Below are 16344 nucleotides of genomic sequence, written 5' to 3'. Positions count from 1 at the left end.
TAAATTCAAACAAGACAAAGCAAATGTGTGAGACACTTACAAATGCTCTCTGGGGTTCTAAGGGGAAGCCACCATGAGGATTCCACGAGGAAGTCAAACCAACAAAGAATATGTCAGATCCTGAAGAGCCAACTGACTGGGAAGGAAAAAGTAATCAGATACCGCCACATGCTAAAATTCAGCGCAAAGCAAATAAGATTTTTTAGTACATCCAGAAACTGCCCCCAGTGGAAAAAACACCTCAAGCAATATAAATCCAATGAGAAAGAGGAGGAACCATCATACAATGAGAAGTCCCAACACAACATGTACCACCAGCAAATCAACGTGGCTTATGCTGAGAAGTCTTGCCAGTGGTTAGAAAAAGCTGGCCTGAACGACAGCACTGGGGCACTTATCATAGCAGCACAAGAACCGGCCCTGAAATCATAATGGAGGCAGGGCTCTTCCACACCATACTGAGAAAGCAAAGATCATGATGGATAAACTGGTGGTGGTGATCTACCTAGACACTAGGGATGGGCGGTATGGACTAAAAAATGTATCACGATCATTTCTGGCATTTAACCCGATAACAATAAAAATGACAATAAAAAAACCTAAACTAACTAAATTACACCAATTAAATTGAATTAATCAAAACCAATTAAATTAGTACACCTGTACTGCAAAACATCTTTCTTTCTTTCTTTCTTTCTTTCTTTCTTTCTTTCTTTCTTTCTTTCTTTCTTTCTTTCTTTCTTTCTTTCTTTCTTTCTTTCTTTCTTTCTTTCTTTCTTTCTTTCTTTCTTCTTTCTTTCTTTCCTCCTTCCTTCCTTCCTTCATTCCTTCCTTCCTTCCTTCCTTCCTTCCTTCCTTCCTTCCTTCCTTCCTTCCTCCCTCCCATCCCTCCTTCCTTCCCTTCTTCCTTCCTTCCTTCCTTCCTTCCTTCCTTCCTTCCTTCCTTCCTTCCTTCCTTCCTTCCTTCTTCTCTCCCTTCGCTCCTTCCTTCCCTTCTTTCTTTCCTTCCTTCCTTCCTTCCTTCCCTCCTTCCTTCCCTTCTTCCTTCCTTCCTTCCTTCCTTCCTTCCTTCCTTCCTTCCTTCCTTCCTTCCTTCCTTCCTTCTTCTCTCCCTTCGCTCCTTCCTTCCCTTCTTTCTTTCCTTCCTTCCTTCCTTCCTTCCTTCCTTCCTTCCTTCTTCTCTCCCTTCGCTCCTTCCTTCCCTTCTTTCTTTCCTTCCTTCCTTCCTTCCTTCCTTCCTTCCTTCCTTCCTTCCTTCCTTCCTTCCTTCCTTCCTTCCTTCCTTCCTTCCTTCCTTCCTTCCTTCCTTCCTTCGCTCCTTCCTTCCCTTCGCTCCTTCCTTCGCTCCTTCCTTCCTTCCTTCCTTCCTTCCTTCCTTCCTTCCTTCCTTCCTTCCTTCCTTCCTTCCTTCCTTCCTTCCTTCCTTCCTTCCTTCCTTCCTTCCTTCCTTAAATCAGCCCATTCCTACTAGACACTGATCGGTGATGTACTCCATAAGTAAGCAGTGGTGATAGGTGTAGCAATCCCAAGTTGCTACAACATCAAACAGAAGGAACATGAGAAGCATGAAAATTACTTAGGTTTGTATGAGAGGAAGTAGAATGCATGAGAGCTCCAATTACCACGGGTACCACTATTCCCTTCACCTTACATATCCTGTGCCCACCAAATTGGGATAGTGGTTCCAACAGATTCTGGGAAACACATAAGAGATCCCAGCTCAGGAGATTATAGTCCTAGGAACAGCTAAGGTACTGCATATGCTCTCAGGACTGAAGCCTGATTTATGGGATGATTTGGTGTATGGCAGTAAACATATCTGCAGAGGAGCTGCAGCGGTGTGGCTCATTATTCAACAGAAAGCCGCCTCACCTCTTTGGATGTTTCCTGGCTAGGAGCTTCGGTGCTGGACCCTTCCACTCTCAGAGACAGATGTTAGGCCCGAGCTCGTCCATCCACTCTCACCATAATGAGAACTCAAGGGGTCCCAATTGCACAGACATACACACATAAAAACACAGAGACACACTCATCCTCATGCACAAACACACAAAAACACACTTTTTCATTGACATGCATGAGCAACAAAGTCACACAAATACATCTGGCTCCACATGACAAGCAATCAATGAATATGCAAGAGTGCTGAGCAAACCAGGATTCACTCATAACTTAATAATGATATGTTGTTTAGAAAAATGAACAACCTTCAGACATACGCATGCACACACGAAATAGCATCCGCATTTCCATTCAGTGTAACCACATGACCATGTACAAAAAAAAAGTAATTAGATATATCAAAATAATCTACAAAACCTGCATGTATGCCAGACTGTTTATATGTGTTATTCAAAATTAAATTCCTCATCACTCTCTCAGTCTATTGAGTTTGGCCTAGATAAATCACAGCTCAACAAAAGTCAACAACATCTCCTTTAAAGGAAATTTAAAACAGAAGTTGGGTAAAAATGTAAGCTTTTAAATGTCCTTAACCTAATGCCCTTCCAAAAAGTAATACCTTCTTTTTGAAAAAGTAAGAAACTGAAAGAGAAAGAGAAAAGGATGAGACAGATCCTGAGGGAAGGAAAAAAAAACAGTGTGGTAAGCCCTAGCTAAGCCTTGCCGTCAGTAATTACCTCCTCACAAATGTTACACCCGGAAAAATCCAGTGGGAGGATGGAAAAAGATGAGGACCATACACTGAAGGAACGTAAAACAAAAAGCACAGAGATTGAATTTCTGATATCATTGGCTCCCAGATTAGACAAAGACAGACAAGATAAAAGCATGGATGAGAATAAAATGGAGGCCGATAGAATAGAAGATGAACATGGGGGGAGCGAGAGGATGCAAAGCAGTGGGAGGCGGAGAACACAATGACCCAGATCCTCTGTCTGGTAACACAGGGGGAGCTGATCCTGCCAGGCTGGCGTCTGCAGCGGGATTGGAGTACAGAAGGAAGTGATGCTAAATATTGCCTAACGCTAAGTCTTCAGTGTGACACCTGCTCTGACTTGCAATAAATATGTGTGTTTCCTAGTTTGGACAACTATTACACTTACTTTTACAAATTCTGTATGTGTTTGTGTGTGAGCGTATGTGTGTTTGTGAACGAGAAAGGTGACTGGAGGAGGGTGTCATAGTGATTTCTCCCAAGATACATCGGAGCAAATGAGGCCCTGAGGGTCCTGTTAAAAAACAGCTGACATGACTCAGCAAAGTTCACCTCCCTAAGGATTTCACCTGGACCTGTAAACACACCTGCACACACATATCACATGCATGTGACAATGTAATTATTGAGCCTAAACAACAGCCAAAGGAAACTGCCACATCTGCAGGGATGAGTGGCCCAGTTACAGCAGTGGAATAAAATTGCTGCATCCATAACAAGCTTTCTTCATGAAGATGGTCACACCTGCTCTAATTTTCCCTGCGTGCATGTGCCTGTGTTTGAGTGTTGATATGTTCTCGTGAGCAAACAATTTGCTACAGATATTTTTGATGGAAAGTCTTCATATTTCACGGTCATATCTCAAATGTTGAGCTATGGTCTATGATACTGTATGTCACTACGTACACACACCGATAGAACACACACCTCCCCATAAACACACCACGATGCTGCAGGATTTATGGATCATTGTGTAAATACTACTAAAGCAGGTTGAAAATATGGCTGGTGAGCCTGTATGTGAGAGTCACCGGCCACTAGCCAATGTGCAGACTGGTGGAAAAATGTATTTCTGGTTTCCCCACACACACACACACACACACACACACACACACACACACACACACACACACACACACACACACACACACACACACACACACACACACACACTTGCACAAATCCGACTTTTCAAATTTTTTTAATAACGAAGGTTTTACAACTGCAAGTTCCCCAAGTCGGTCATGATTACTAGTTCTCTTGTCCCTAAAATAACTTTGGTGCCTGCAGTATGCCAACATCACAAGTTAAGACCTAATAATCATTATTCCGCTAGAGGTTTTTCAATGAAATTCAAGATCCTCCAAAAAAGTATAAAAAAATAAGATTGAATTTGTGCTTCTGAGACACTTCACATATAGTTTTATTTTTTCTTTAAATGTGCGTGTGTTACGCCAATTAGTGATGTACAAGAAAATATTTAAAACTTGAGGCTGTATTGTTTATTTTCTATATATAGCTGGTATTCCACTTGTTTCTGCCATCAGTTCCTATTGAGTCTGTTTTTTTCGGGATTGGTTTTACCCATCTCTTTTCTTTTTGTAAGGTACAGAATTGGAAGGGAGCTGGAGGTTGATGCACCTCAAACTATTCAAGGGAAATACTCAAACCTTTAAATTGTCATGAATATGTAAGGGACAGCTTTGAACCTAAAATATCCCTTAGAAAGAACATCAGATATTGCATAATATCAAATGCTTCCTTGCTTTCATTTTATATGTTGATATTGAGACTGAAACCCATTCAGTGTATATTACAATAACAGTGACTACAAGCAACTATAAAGTTTCACTATCAAAATAAGATTAGTGTTACGTAACATCACTTGAGAAAAATGATCAGATTTCACCCAGCTCCCTTGCAAATATATAAAACATGTTATTCGTACCTTCCCGTTGTAAATAAAGACATCGATTACAAAATAAGTGAGTTTAACACAAATACAGAAATTTACAAAGAAAAAGACTCTATTAACATGGGCAAAGGATGTGCAGATATGTCATTCACTCATCATTCACTGTTAAGCTGATTTTAGGAATAGCTTTCTGTGGTATTTAAATTTAAAAGAATATATTTATCTATTACTCATCAATCAGATGAGTAATAGTGGCTAATGGTTTAATAACTAATCCAAGCACTGACTAGCCTTCAGGTCTCTAGTGATTTCTCCCATTTCTCCATCCGTCCAATATTCTTGCAATCTGGTGAATGCTAATACCCACTCGCACTGAGGCATGAACTAATGGAAAGTCAAATCTTTGAGTGAGACAGCTTTCATCACAATGGAGAGCTCCACTGATGCGCTTTTGCTGAACGTAACCATGTCAGAACCAAGGACAGCACCAAGTATTGGCTTTGAGGGAAACTGGCTGTTGTTCTTAGTCTTAGAGTGAGGAATTTCTCAGAAGTAGAATAAAAGCCTCACTGCCATTAAAACTGTTGTGATGGGACTCTTGAAGCATTAATAGCAGCCTACGGTGCAACAGTTCACTTTAAAAACTGCACTTGGAAGCCGGATTGTACTGAGTGTAAAACTGAATGTTTGGCATCCCACTGTTTGAGTAAAATACATTAAATCAAAGTTTTAATGATATTAGAACACTGAACGTGTATAAAATCCTCAGATCTTATCTCATAATAGTTTTAAGTATCTGTTGGCAGGCTGGACCAACATCAGGAACCCTGATTAAAAAAATTGAAAAAAGGAAAAAGAAAATTGCAACATCCACCGCTAAATGCCATATCTTTCAGTGAAGGCTTATCTCTTGACCACCTGCTCATGCCAAAAAAGCCTAAAGCACTGGAAGTGTGTTATCTGTTATGGGAGAGAAACATTTCTATCTTGGTCGAGTTTTTACATGTACCGGTATATGTGTCCACATGAGGGCATACATGTTGTGTGCATGTACTTTAAACATGATTTGATTCTAAATAAAATGACAGCTGTTGCATTCATTAAAAAGGTTTATTTTTATAGCACATTTCATGTACAAGACAATTCAAAGTGCTTTACATAAAAATTAAAAAAAAATGCAGTAAAAAACAAGAGTTTAAAGGCAAAAATTAAAGACGGACATAAGTTTAAAAGAAAAAAACAAATGAGATGCAAGAAATAAAGGTTGCAGTGCATTATGGGGGATTACTGAAATGAAGCAGTAAATAAAGGAGTTTGTTCCCACGGTGAGAAGCGTAAATGAAAGCTGCCTCACTGTGTTTGGTCCTAACTCTGGGTACATAACGTAGGCGTGACCCTGACGACCTGAGGGTTCTGGTTGGTTCATAACGGACCAGGAGATCAGAGATGTATTTTGGCCCTAGACCATTCAGAGATTTATAAACCAACAGCAGAATTTTAACATCTATTCTGTGACAGACAGGGTTCTTAAGGATGTAAGAACCAGAGTTATATGGTCCACTTTCTTGGTCTTATTTCAGAACGCTGCTGCCCGAGTCCCCACTAACTGATGCTGTTATATGGATTTTTTTTGGGAGACCCGTGAGAAGCGTTAGTCCAGTCTACTGAGGATAAAAGCAGTTTTATCTAAATGTTTTCCAAGTTCTTCTAAATATGTAAGGTATGAGGGTTTGCACAACTTTCAAGGAAAAATAATGGGAACTTTTTCTGTGGAGCAAATGTATGTCCTGTATGCATGTGTTCGTATGTCCTTTGGGGAATATGAACTAATAAAGAAAACAATTATTATTATTTCAAAAAATTGATATGCATGCACAAGCACCCCGGTGCCCCTGGATGATCATTAACCTTGTAAACCATTAGCAAATACATGGTACTGACAGTTTTAATGGGGCTATGTGTGCAGACTAACAATGAAGAACATGTGTTGCTGCTTGCAGAACTGAAAATGCCAACTAATACTGACGTGGTGTTTACCTGAATATGAGGTTGTCCTTGGCAAGAGAAACTGCAGTAGCCTTAACCCAGTATAAATAGGATTGTGTGCAGAAAGCACTAGAAAAAAAACACTATTGCAGGATCGAGGACTCCAAAAAGATGATTTTAGTCTTAATATGTATCCCTGTACACAATTCCATAAAGAAACATTTCATAAATGCTTAATTACTTTCAGATTAGGCCAAAATGATGACAGTGCGATATACCTGGATTAGTAATAGTCACCCACCTTAACCCACCCCCTGCATGATGCAGTGTCATCCTTGAACATCTCCTTCAGTCACAGACTGTTCTGTCACATCCTACGTGTCTGAAGGAACGGTATCAAAGGGCTTTTCTCCCTATGCTGTTAGACTTTACCACGGGAGTTCCTCCCAGTGAACCATTGATGACTACTAGACACTTTAGTTCTGATTATTTAATTGCGAAATTCAAAATTACCCACAGTGCAATAGTTATTTTGTATGATTTTGTATATATTTGTATTTTTGATTGATATGGTTGCTGCTGTAACATGGACATTTCCCCATTTTGGGACAAATAAAGGTTTATCTTATCTAATAAGGACTCTATACTGAAGAACATGGGTAGTAAAATCACTTCTGAAGAACTTTTAATGCTCAATTGAAAATCCATTCTATCTTGTTTGTTAAGTCCATTAAACTTTTCTGTAAAATTATAAATTCCTATTTTAGTAGAGCGTTTTGCATGGCAGGATCAATTAGATCCAATAGTCTGTGCTCATTACTCCAGACCTATAATCCCAGCAGTTTTTCAGTCATTAAACTATCACTTTTCCTTTGTACAACTTTTGATCCAACAATTAAAAAATGATGACTTGCAGACAATTGTACATCTCAGAATAATATATGGTGACAAGGCAGATGGCAGGTAGCTGCAGGCCATGTCACATCTGAGAAGAAAGAATGTTTGGGTTCTAAAAAGCTGATAGATGGAAGTATCACACAAAGGAAATGGCACAACTGAAAGCAAAACGCTATCTTTAAGTTCCTTAGCCACTCTTGCTGTGTCCTCTCGAAAAGTCTGCACTTGACTCAGAGTGCCCCACTTGTCAAGTATGAAGATTTATGAGTCATGCAGACAAAGATCTGCAACTTTCTCTCTGACCCTCCTCTCACACATCCAGTAATTCTCTCTATCATCTTCCTGTGATCATTTCCTCTGAGGTCAGCCAGACCCAGCAGATGGAGAGAGATGGGTCAGGCACTATCTGTCACTGTAACCCTTTGTTACTTCTCCAAGTGCCGATGTGTCTGTGTGCATGTGTGTGTTTCACATCTACCATCAACGGCTGTCAAAAAAATAGAAGAGTTCGCTGGCGAGATTGAACTGGAGTTAAGTGATTGAACAGCACGAACAAATGGCTCAAAGGAGAACTGAAAAAGGTAGAAGGAAGACTCTTGAATATCCAGGAGAGCTCTTACATCCAATCAGCATGGTGAGAGTGTGGCAATAAAAACTACTTCACACATCTGAATAGCAAGAGAAACTGAAGATTAAGAGTGGCAGATGAGTGATGACATATACAAACACATAACATGTGGATTTAAACACAGAATACAGACATGCATTTTATTTAGTATTTTTAGGCAGAATAAATGTTATGTTCTTTTTTCTGTTTTAACGCTGGCAATTTTAACATTTTATATTTTCAGTAGATGACAGATTTGAACTGCAGACAGCACACACACTGTGTATCTATAAAACTACACTGTTGTAGGCTGAACAGAATTACGTCTGTCATTTTCCAGCTGAAACAATCATCATTAGCTTTGATGATAGCATATGGTTCACCCAAATCACGATATAAGGCTCCACTGCATTAATGCACATATAAGAAAGGCCCTGATACACTTCCAATCCAAATACAGGCACCAGTTTTTTCCACTAAAATCAGCGGGCAATGCATGTCTGTTAAATATAGTCAATATATGTCGTTGTTCTTGTGTTTTAGGTTACATTTCTGGATATACTGGTGGAATAACACTAAGAGACAGTGGTTATTAAAGATACTTCTGAGTAGGGCTGCCAACCAATCAAAAATGATACCTATACCACTGCCCCATATGGGATATTAGGATATTTTTCTGAAGAAAAATATTCCAGTTTTATAGTTGATCATATTTACAGCAACAACCTTATCAGTTACATGACAGGGAAAAATAAATTAAAATAAAACTAAAATATTCACTCATTAATCATAATTAAACTAAAATGTTGATTTGAGGTCATATTGTCCAGCCCAATTTCTCAGTTTATATACTGATCAAAGTGCCGTGACAGTTTCTTTCCCAGTCCTGTCTGACAATTCAACAGTTGCATGCATCCACCATGGTTTTCTGTGTTTTCCTCTAAATACTGAGACTCCCCCAAACCAGTGTTGTTTTTAACAACCATCTTAGTCGTTTGGACTAAAATGATTTTTAGTTTTAGTCAAATTTTAGCCACTCTTATATGTGATAGTTTATGTCCAGTTTTTGGTCGATGAAAAGTCAAAAAGGTTTAAGTCTAAAGAAAAAAGAAGTATAGTCTTTCAACAAATTGATTTAGGTCAATAGTTATTGGAGATTGCTGTTGGGCAGTGCCATACATTAGTCGTGAAAATTAGCAGCAGATCTTTAAGTTCAACACATTGCCACATTGCATAAGAATACCGTATAGAAAACTCAAAATACTATGAAAAATAGTCAAAATACTACAACATTAAGAAAATAGATAATCTTAACTATCAAACAACCTGTACTAAAGCTTTCTGATCTTTCATTCTGAGCAGTGGCCCAATCATAATGTATCTGTACCTGTTTAACATATCAAGTTACATACTGACAGAACATAAACACACAAAGAGATGACCACACTGTCACTGAATGTAAACATAAAATGTATCACGAGCCGATTGTCAAGTAGCATTGTAACGTTATGTAGGCCAGTGGTCCCCAGACTTCTTCTGCCCAAGGCACAACAAAGGACTAGTAAAAATCTCAAGGCACACCTATTGCGGCAAATGACCTTTTTAACACATATTATCACTCATATCGTGTAAAATATCTGTCAATGATTATAATCAATTACAAATGCCAAATAAAAAATGACAAAGACAACTATAATATTCATTCAAGTATCTAAAGACAAAATATTAAAAAATGTAATTTCACAAATGTATCAAATTAAGCTTCATCAAACAACAACAACACATTTAAACCATACAGTACACGTCACAAAATTAAAAAAAATGAGTCATAAAAGAAAAAGATCAGCAGAAATTAAATTGGCCATGCAAGGGAGCTGAACTGTCCATTTTCCTCACCTACAAATTATAAATGTAAAAACTGTTTCAGTATTGAAACGTGGGCTATTGTAAACAGTTTGCCTCAGAAATTAGTGAGAAACATGTGGCTGTTAGCACAGATTATTTCAATCCAATAATGTTGTGATCAGTGAAATATGAAGTTCTATTTGAATTTATTTTTTAAGAATTGTTTTTAAGTAAGGTTTGCCTCTTTATTATGAAATCAGTGCATACAAAGTAGTGATATAATAAAATAAAAAATAATTATTTTTCTTTCAATCCTGAAACATGGTTGTATCATTGACCACCATTCACCACCCTGAACCAGCCCAAACACAACCAGAACCAGAACATCCCCAAATACATTCAGAACCACCTGAACACGAGAACCACCTCAAACCCACCCAGAACTGCCCTGAACACAAGCAGCAGCAAGCAAGACGTTCATTAAGCAGCAACAAGGGCCAACAAACGGGCGATTGGGCATGCACATATCAAAATTTCCCCAAATGTTCTAGTTGAATATTGCTGTTTACTGTTACCAGTGGCGGCGCGTGGGTCTCAGTACAGAGGGATCAATCTCAATGGGTCCTTACGATAGTAATTTTACCATTCAACAACACCTCATCCTACCCATCAAACAACACTAATTCTCACTTTTATTGAGCCAAGCAAGCCTATATGCCTCAGAAAGCAGAGTAAAATCACAAACTTGTTCTGAAGAACACACACACACACACACACACACACACACACACACACACACACACACACACACATACAGGCTGACAGCTGTCAATCTCGGCTGTACATGGCACTGAAAACTCAGACAGGCTGAATCATTTCCATCTTTGATACATGTTAAATATAAAATAAACCCAACTGGTCTAAAATTACACCATCTATTCAGATAGATATAGACACAGTGATCTATAACATCATTTTTGAGCTCTACAATAGAGAATAGACTCAGCGGTATGATGTGCTCGACCACACGAGGCAGGTGGTCAAAGCTACAATCAGTGCTGGCTCTCAGCTCCGATTCATTCACAGACAGTCGTAACGTAAGGATTGGCTTATGGGAGCCTGCGCATAAACGTATATCTTCACACACACACTGCATATTTTATTTTTCTAACAATTTATTTACGATTATACATGAACTCATCACACAAACTTTTTCATCCCTTCTTGTCTCTTCTCGAAAATTCACAAGTCTCGTCATGTTTTAGTAATCAAAGAGCCATGTTTATGTCGTCACCGTCTCGTTATCGCCATGAAAAAAATGTCTGCATGACTCATCGTCATCGTTGACGAAAACAACATTGCCCAGAATGTTCTTCACAACATTATGCACTGTAGATGTTTTGCATTCAAAGATATTTATTTTTTAACTGATCCATAAATCTTAGATGGAGTTTGCCATAAATTATTATATAACATCTACCAATCAATCAACTGACTAAAATTTTCCAAAACAGTGTGACTTGTGTAAACTATACACTTTTCTTTCATTTTTTTATCTGTCTTAAATAGTACATTTGGTTAAATCTTTATATTAGGGGTGCGAAAAAATATCGATTCGGCAATATATGGCAATACTTCGTCACCCTATTAAAACATTGATTTGTCATATCCTAATATCGATTCATTAGAAGAACATATTCCACGTTTTTGTGTGTGTAACAATGGAACTTATTTTAGATACTGTATTCTGTGTTCAGTGACTCAATTGGCTACCAATTTTAGTGTTCGTTATTTTGGAATTTATTTTCTTCATATTTTTCCCCTCAGTGTTCAGTGAGTGCCATGTAGCAGCTTTTTTTTTACTTGATATACAAAGTAAAATACTTTGATATATCACAATGTTACAAAAGGTATTGAAAAGTGATACATGTATCGTACCAGGATACATATTGTATCGAGACACATGGGATACGTATCGTATCGTGAGGTTCTTGCCAATACACACCACTATTTTTTATGCAGTTGGTCAGTAAAGATGTCTGTTTATTAAATAAAGTTTTTTAACAAATTAACTAATAAGACAAAAGGTTTTGTTGCATTTAAAACATTTTCAAATTTTCCTGAAAAATGGCTTTTTATATATACACTGTTTTAATGGTTGCTCAGCCTTTTGTGGCCAAACTGACAATCACTTAGCAAAAGAAGAAGTCCAAACACAGACAGAAGAGGTTCCTGAAATGCCAGAAAAATAGACGTTTCTACAACCATAGACTGAAATAACCTTTTGCAGCTTTGATCGGGAACATGTTTTTACAATATTACTACTCTTGTTCAAAACCAACCTTTGAGCTTTATCTTATTTTTTTTCACCCGACCTGCCTGTCTCCTTTCATATGAATCTCAAAAACATTTGAGATTCAGATTTAATTCTGAAAAAGAAAAAAATGAAAACCCCAGCCTTGTCTCCGATCAAATCCTTTTCCCCTGTCTGCAGGGCTAATCAATGGGCCTTGGCAACCTGAATATTTACTGCCAAGTAAGGTCAGCTGTGGCCACTAATAGAAATCAAAACAAACAAAAATAAAAAAAATAAAAAATAAAATAAAATGAAAAAGTGTGAGGAAACCAGACACCTGCTCACTGCACGGGGGTTCAGTCCACGACTGGACCACCCGCTAACATACAGCACTAACTCCACTGCCTCCCGCTCTTTGTATCGCAAAACGCAACTGTTAAAATACAAGAGGAGTCTCAAAGATGACAATGAAGCCACTGAAGAACAACTCAGATGCACATCACACAAAGATCAGTTTGACTTTCAGACAAATGTTTTCTTTTGAGTGGGGTTTTCTGCAAATGTTTCAATTAATCTTCCGTTTATTTACACAGAAGCTGAGAGGAAAAGTTCACCTGCAATAAAAAAAAACGGCATTTGTTTACCAATGAGCAAAGGTTAATGTGCAGAAAGGAACTATGTTTTTCCACCATCACCTGGGTTCCAAAAGAAAGTTTCACAAAAACTCAATCTTCTCTTTAAATGCATTCTGTCAAACTGTCTTTTGTCTGTGACAGTTGCAGAGCTGTGTGGGGATCAGTGGCCTGGTGCTCCTTCATCTCAGCACCCACTAAGCCCTCCCTGCCTCTTAAACTGCGTGGAGCTGTGGAGGGCTTTGAAAGGCTCTGGCCGCGGCAGGCCATGCAGGATTTGTGCCACGTCCTGTGTCACAGCCCTGTTGGAGGATTTATAGAGTATTCCCATAATGCACTTCCTCTCTACAAAGACTGAACATAAATCTGCCAATTCTTTCTTGTCACCCGCTTTTTTTATTTGCTAATGGGAGCCTCAAATGACTATGCCTGCTGGCTTTCGTTATCCCTCCTACACACTCACAATGTACTGCCGTACACGCTATGCAGCACATGCAAAAGCCCCATACAGAAAGGTATCAGTTATCAGAACTTTCCTCAGTCATTCTGCAACTTCCCTACAAGACATCAGAGTTGTCATGGCTTGTTACTAAGAGGACGAATCCAAAAGCTGAATATTACGTCACAACTATTTGCATGTTACAATTTACAGAATAAATGTAAAGTGTATCTACGCTTATAACAAAGCAGCAAAAATGTTGGACCAATACAAAACTCACGCGGCGTCTAGCTGAATTAAATTATTTTGTTCTGGTAATGAGCTATCTAAATTCAGAGGTCATATTGCTTGGAATTACAAAAAGCAGACAAAAACTCGACAGCTTTTTCTGCTTCGCTGCCAGAAGATTCCCCCTGTCATATGGACAGCTCGGTCGGTCCTGGGGAAATCGTTTGAGCCAGTGTGTATCTGCAAATGCAATAATTCCTTTGTAAACCACATCGCCCCCTTGTCCGTTTCTGCACACTTGGCAGCTCTTATTGCCAGCGCTCTATCAGTCTCCATGCACGTGCAAAAGCAAGCGCATGCTGACACTCACACACGGAGGGGCTGTTAACTTCAAACTCTGATTAGTGACAACACATTTTCAGGAGGAACACACACATATGCAAGCTCAGTCTGAGAGGGAACCCCTGGGATAACAGTGATTAAAGGGACTTGCGCTTGGATAGAGATGGTGGCTGAACAGGGGCAGTGTTGCTTTAAAGTTATCTGGAGAATAGCTTCACACGTTGGTGCACTACAGAGGCAGAAGATTCTCCATGCATGACACAAAACTTCTACTTGATTGTTACGCGCAAACTGAAACGTGAAACAGATTGAAGGGTGAGAAATGGGAGACATTACTTCTCATCTCACGAGATCTGCTTCCTACCAGCTGTGACAAAAATGGCGAAAGTTGGCAAAGGCCAGTTTAGAAATATGCAGTTGATAAAGTCTGGTGACGACGGACTCCTGCTTCCTCCTAATCTTAACTGCTCTGTTCTCCGTCCCGGAGGAATCAATTAGAGCCACAGAGCGCTTGGGTTTTTCACCTCCATTGGCTCAGCAGTAATTTGTTTACTTTGCAGTCAAGCTCTGGATATTCAAATAATAATAATAAGAAGAAATGTTTCCACAAAATGAAAGTTTTTAGGCAATCATGCTTATGTGAATTCTAGCTAATTTCTCACATTCCCTCGCGGGTGACAGTGTATCCCTGAGCACAGCACCCGACTGCCATCCCAGGGTGGTTTGCAGGCATATGTAAGGCATGGTTCTGACCTCTGCTGCCTCTCACGGCCAACAGCAGGTCTTTTAGCATATGTGTTCATTCCACATAGAAGTGATTACAGCTGCAGCCAGCTAACCAGGAGGCTCCAGGCATCTTATCAGGTTGTTCCTAGGCCACCGGATGAAACTGATCCCTGTCACCTTGTTATTTCGAGGTGCAAAAGCCAGCCCGGGTCATCAGAGAGTGGATTAGCATGGACCTGTTGGCACATACACCAGCTTACCTATGACACATGAGACTCCCGCCAGAGAATTGAGCAGTCCCGCTGCAGCAGGGGTACTGGGAGGCTAAAATTAGTTCAGCAGTGAAGCAAGAAAGTGCCAGCAGCATTGCACACATTTGTGGCATCTGGATGTTGTTGTCATTTATCTGTGCTTCGGGGGATTATAATTACTGCTGTAAATGAGATTATGTGTATAATTCATTAGAATTTCTGTGTCTTCATGAATGTGTAAGTGAATTTTAAAAAGCTGTTCTACTACAAAGCAAAATAGGAAAAATAACTGTGGCTGATGATTTATGTCAACAAGTACGAATGTGTGTTTCTCTGCGGTGAATATGAGCACCTGCAGAGAATGTTTGCGCTCACTGCCATTGATTTTCTCATCTTTAATGTTTCATGGTTTGGGAATGATTTCTTCACATTTTCAAATCATCAAAACATCTGGAAGTAGGAGAAATTAGATGTATAAACTGTGGGTGCACACATTGAGCTCAATACATCTACAAAGATGCCATTATTGTTCCAAATGTTCAACACATTTGTAAGTTTTTGTCCAGTAGTGGAACTTGCTTCACACATCTGCTCCACTTCACTCTTATATAAATCCATCTGTCACAAACAACACACACGACAAGAAAGTTCCACGAGCTTAAACATGTAGTAGAGAGTGGCGTATAAGAGAGTATTTCTCCTACATCCACTCCTTTACAGAAATAGGAGTATTGCAACAGCAAAGAGTAACTGAATTATAGCGTCCCAACAAATGTGTATCTCGATAAAACCACCACTTCAGTCACTTTTAGTCTTCCATGCCCCAAAAGATAAGACCCCCAAAAAACGAATCAAATTCCATTAGAGGCAGTCTAAGTCCAGAGATGAATAAAGCAGGAGTAGCAGGAAGAAGCACAGACTGTTATCAGCACATTCAGCAATGAGTTATCTGTGTCACGGGATTTTTTTTTTCTTTTTTCTTTTCTTTTTTTTTTTCTTATGCATGCACACGTATACATTTCCAGCAGTGGTGCTCGGAGCAAAGCTGCCCTTCACCTACCGTACCTTTGCTGCGAGCGGCGCTCATCCCCAGAGCCGCCACGGCCAGCACGACTATCCTCAGCATCTTCTCGGTGGATAGAGACTCAGCGACCTCTTTCCTCTTCCCTCCACCTCCTGCTTCTGTCTTCACTCTCTCTCCTCTCTTTTTCTCTCTCTCTCTCTCTCGCTCCCTTTTATTGACAGGAAGAAAAAAAAAGCGGCGTGGAAACAGTTGTCGGATGCTGGGACCAGGCCGGCCGTGGAGCAGCCGTGCGTACGCGGGTCTGGCAGCGCAGCTGCGGTGTGGACGGGAACAAGTGCGCTCTGCTCAGACGGGACCGGAGAGAAGAGAGAAGGCGCAGCCCGGGTCCACGCCGCGCAACGTCACTGGAGAGAGAGGAGAGAGATGGATTCACGCACTTTTTTTTCTCTTCCTTTCCTCCACCTTCTCACTCTCTCTCT

The 16344-nt window shown here is 39.7% G+C and overlaps 1 protein-coding gene across 1 annotated transcript in view; it reads right to left on the bottom strand.

The window, feature by feature from the left end:
* Positions 1-16245, bottom strand: part of LOC133441584 (calsyntenin-2-like) — a 422755-nt gene extending 406510 nt beyond the window's left edge. Inside the window, exon 1 of the mRNA XM_061719022.1 lies at positions 15907-16245. Within this exon, the coding sequence (XP_061575006.1) occupies positions 15907-15967 (61 nt within the window). The 5' untranslated portion in view covers positions 15968-16245. The remainder of the gene's footprint in view (positions 1-15906) is intronic.
* Positions 16246-16344: the final 99 nt, after the last annotated feature.

The sequence above is a fragment of the Cololabis saira genome, chromosome 4 (genome assembly GCF_033807715.1).
Source record: "Cololabis saira isolate AMF1-May2022 chromosome 4, fColSai1.1, whole genome shotgun sequence".
Lineage (NCBI taxonomy): Eukaryota > Metazoa > Chordata > Actinopteri > Beloniformes > Belonidae > Cololabis > Cololabis saira.
This window is presented reverse-complemented; position numbering and strand designations above follow the sequence as displayed.